At 35.9% G+C, this 3,547-nt stretch overlaps 1 protein-coding gene across 1 annotated transcript; it reads left to right on the forward strand.

Annotated features, from left to right (window-relative positions):
• The first annotated feature begins 160 nt into the window (after positions 1 to 160).
• cdkn1ca (cyclin dependent kinase inhibitor 1Ca) lies at positions 161 to 1,981 on the forward strand. The gene is made up of 2 exons (XM_014016983.1): positions 161 to 586; positions 684 to 1,981. The coding sequence occupies exons 1-2, from the start codon at positions 193 to 195 to the stop codon at positions 782 to 784; spliced, it is 495 nt and encodes a 164-aa protein (XP_013872437.1). The 5' UTR covers positions 161 to 192; the 3' UTR covers positions 785 to 1,981.
• Positions 1,982 to 3,547: the final 1,566 nt, after the last annotated feature.

Below are 3,547 nucleotides of genomic sequence, written 5' to 3' on the forward strand. Positions count from 1 at the left end.
TATATATATAAATGCCCCCCTGTGTAGCGCCTGTCCACTTTCTGACAGCTGCAGCCAATCAGAACCATCTCCTCATTGTGTACAAACTAAATAGCATGCACCCTGCGGCCTTTAAATTGCCCTGCACCACCAACAAAAGAGACAAAAGTTATTCACAGGACAACCCCACTAAGCTCTTCCTGAGCCATCTGCATGATGAGCAGCGGACGCAGAGGTTCTGTTTGCAGGAGCCTCTTTGGCCCGGCTGACCACGACCAGCTGCGCCAGGACTTGGAGCTGAAGCTGCAGGAGATCACAGAGCAGGACAGCCAGCRCTGGAACTTCAGCTTCCAGTCTGACACGCCGCTGAGTGGCAGGTTTGAGTGGGAAGTAATATCGACAGAGTGGGGAGCTGCCTGCACTCTTCAGCTGTGCTCAAAGACCCAGCGTGAGGAAATGTGTGACAAACAGGAGTGCCTGACTGGCACCGACCAGGAGAACTGCTCCAGCATCTCTAACGCCCCAAGGAGTCCTGCTGAGGGGAGCCCCATCCAGATGAAGAGGTCCAAATATGAAGCAGAGCCCAGAACCAACACACAAATTACAGGTAAATCTGCAGAACCTCAAATTAGCTTCTTCTGTAGTCAGAGCAGATACGTTATGAAAGGACGGACAAAAAACGTGTTTTCTTGTTTCATTTGCAGATTTTTTCACTAAGAAAAGGAGGTCGACAGAAACCAGAAGTACTACCAAGTCTTCTCACAGCAGATCCAGTGAAGCAGCTCAGTGCAGAACATTGGGATGAACTGAAAACTGACTTTGTTTCTCAAATACTCCAGGCTGTTTTTGTACCATCACCTTCAAGCCTGGAGGCAAAGGTCTTTGTGCGCCCTCTTTCACATGTCTGTTACCAAAATATCTCATGAACCTCAGGACAACGTTTATTGAAAGTTGCAGTAAGTAACAATTAGAGGTACTTTTGCAACCATATTGAAGTCAACTTGATTTAAAAATGGCTGCCACAGCCATCTTAGCTTAAAAAAACAAAAAACAAAAAATAGATATGAATCTGCCAGTTTTACAAATATTGACCTAAAGTTTGATGTGGTAGTAGCTGAGGTGGATTTTCAACACACATTTTGAGCACTGGCAGTTTGCCAAAATTTAAGACCGAGATCCTGATCAAAGTCAACTTTCTGCATCTGTCAGCAATAAATAATAATAATAATAATAATAATAATAATAATGGTAATAAATTCATATACTGGGCAGCTTTTTAAACTTTCAGGAAGTGATCAGTGGATGTACCTCTGCAAAGTGATGGACTCAATGGATACCAGAGCAAAATGAATTTATGTAAGACAGAATTCTTATATAGTACAGCAATCTTTGAAATTGGKTGGTTTTGCTGCAGCTCATTTACAACAGATACTCCAAGTGTTACCATCTGTAAAAAGTGTTTGTTTAAAACTTTTGCATTGACTGATGGAGTCAGTGATTGGAATTAGCAAATGTGGCTACAACTTGGTGCATTTTAGAAATAATCATTTTCAGTTTAATTTGGTAGTTGCTGAGAGTTATTCTCAATGCATACGCTGAGTGTGACATTTCACGTTTTCACATGGAACTGTGTTTTAATGGTCTTTTCAAGGATTGACTAAAACGGCTACGACTTAATCAAAAAAATCTGACATAAATGTGGTGGGTGGTATGCATTCCTTCTAGCAACTCGACTTTTTTTTTTGTTTTATTTATTATTTTTTTAACTTTCTATGATTTTCTTGATGTTTGTGTTTAAGATAAATTTTACCTAATGTTTAAGATTTTTTTATTCTATTTATTAATTTAATATTTGGCTTGACTTTTTCCATGTAGTTGTTCAGTTTCTGCAAACGCACTCAGCTGCATTTGTTAATCTGTTGTTGTCATCTTTAAATTAAATGAAAAGCTTGTAAATTTCCCTGGTTATTGGAATTTTAATAAAGCATGTAATCACAGCAGATGCTTCAGATTTCCTGATAATTACATTTTCTTCTTGGGGGCTTGCAGTCTTTWACACACAAAACATTTCCCATAGCCCAGAGACACAAAACAATAATCCTCTTAATTTGTTTGCTGATACATTTTGCATCCATCATATCTGTTCAATATGGAGAACGATAATAGCTTCTTAGTTTAATTATACAACGACAWTTTTTAACTAAAAATGGCATAACAGAAAATTACACCATTCTATAGTCAATAGTGCAGAACATTTTCAAGGAAACTGCACATTACAGAACATGTATTTATAACCATTTATGCCAAAGAGTGCAGGTTTTGCTATATTATTCTGAAAAGTTGTAACAGAAAATGTAAGTAAAAAATAACAACTTAAAAACAGGTTATCTGTGTATTATGTAATGGCTGTAGTAGAAGGACAATTTGTTTTCTCTGATATTGTATATTTTTCCTGTAATGTCCTTGTGACTTAAATGTTGGTAAAACTACCCGATCACAAAAGATTGCAGCAATATAAAAAAAACATTTCAACATATCTGCAAAAGTAATAAAGAACAAGTACAAAATGACAAAAAAAAATTAAACAAAAGAACAAAATCATGAAGAAAATTGTTTCCAGTTTCAATGATTATTCTGACCTTAAATAAAAAAAAATGCTGGAAAAACCTGTGGAACCACAAAAATGACTGAAGTTGGTCAAACATTAAATTTTACAGTCATATTTGTTACACAGACACACATGGGTCAATCGTGTAACTGAAGCTTACATGGCGTGTAGCAGAATCAGCTGAGCGCTTTGTTTACATTCACTGTGTACCTGCATTTCAGAATTACAAATCAATATAGCCAATTCCTTAAAACGGCACCATTGATAAAGTTCAGACAAAAATGATTGTGTTTTACTTCATACTTAATAAGTACATTTTAAGGAAAACTGGTATTGAGTCCTCCTAAATGTGAAAGGGAGTGATTTAAACTATTTACTCATTGAATGTAAACTTTATTTAAAAATATATAATAAATACATTATCCACAAAAAATGAGAAGTTTGATTTTACACTTTTCTATTAAGACAGTTTTAGATCTCTAGGGCATATATAGTTCATATTTATTTTCCATTACTTTGTTAATATGCTTTTTTAATTATTTATAATACTTGCATTTTGTGGTTTATTTTGTTTCTTGCTTTACAGACAGACAGAGTGCATTTCCTTTTATCCATATTATGATTCACATTTTATTTTGTAGTGCATGTTTTTAATATAAATTGAGTATTTGTGATTATGACGTGCATGCATTCATCTGTTATTTCTATGTGGGTTTTTTCATATTTCATGCTGTATTTTGGGAATTTTGTCAAGTAATAATGTGTGTATTGCTAAACAAGTGTGTGTAAGGCAGTCGAGTTAAATATGTCGGCTCAGTTTTAGAAATATCTAGTGTTGAAGGGAACAGGCTCAAAACAACACACCTAAATAAAGGTGCAGTGAACTCGTGTGTGTGTGTGTGTGTGTGTGTGTGTGTGTGTGTGTGTGTGTGTGTGTGTGTGTGTGTGTGTGTGTGTGTG

Source organism: Austrofundulus limnaeus, unplaced genomic scaffold (assembly GCF_001266775.1).
Source record: "Austrofundulus limnaeus strain Quisiro unplaced genomic scaffold, Austrofundulus_limnaeus-1.0 Scaffold159, whole genome shotgun sequence".
Classification (NCBI taxonomy): Eukaryota; Metazoa; Chordata; class Actinopteri; order Cyprinodontiformes; family Rivulidae; genus Austrofundulus; species Austrofundulus limnaeus.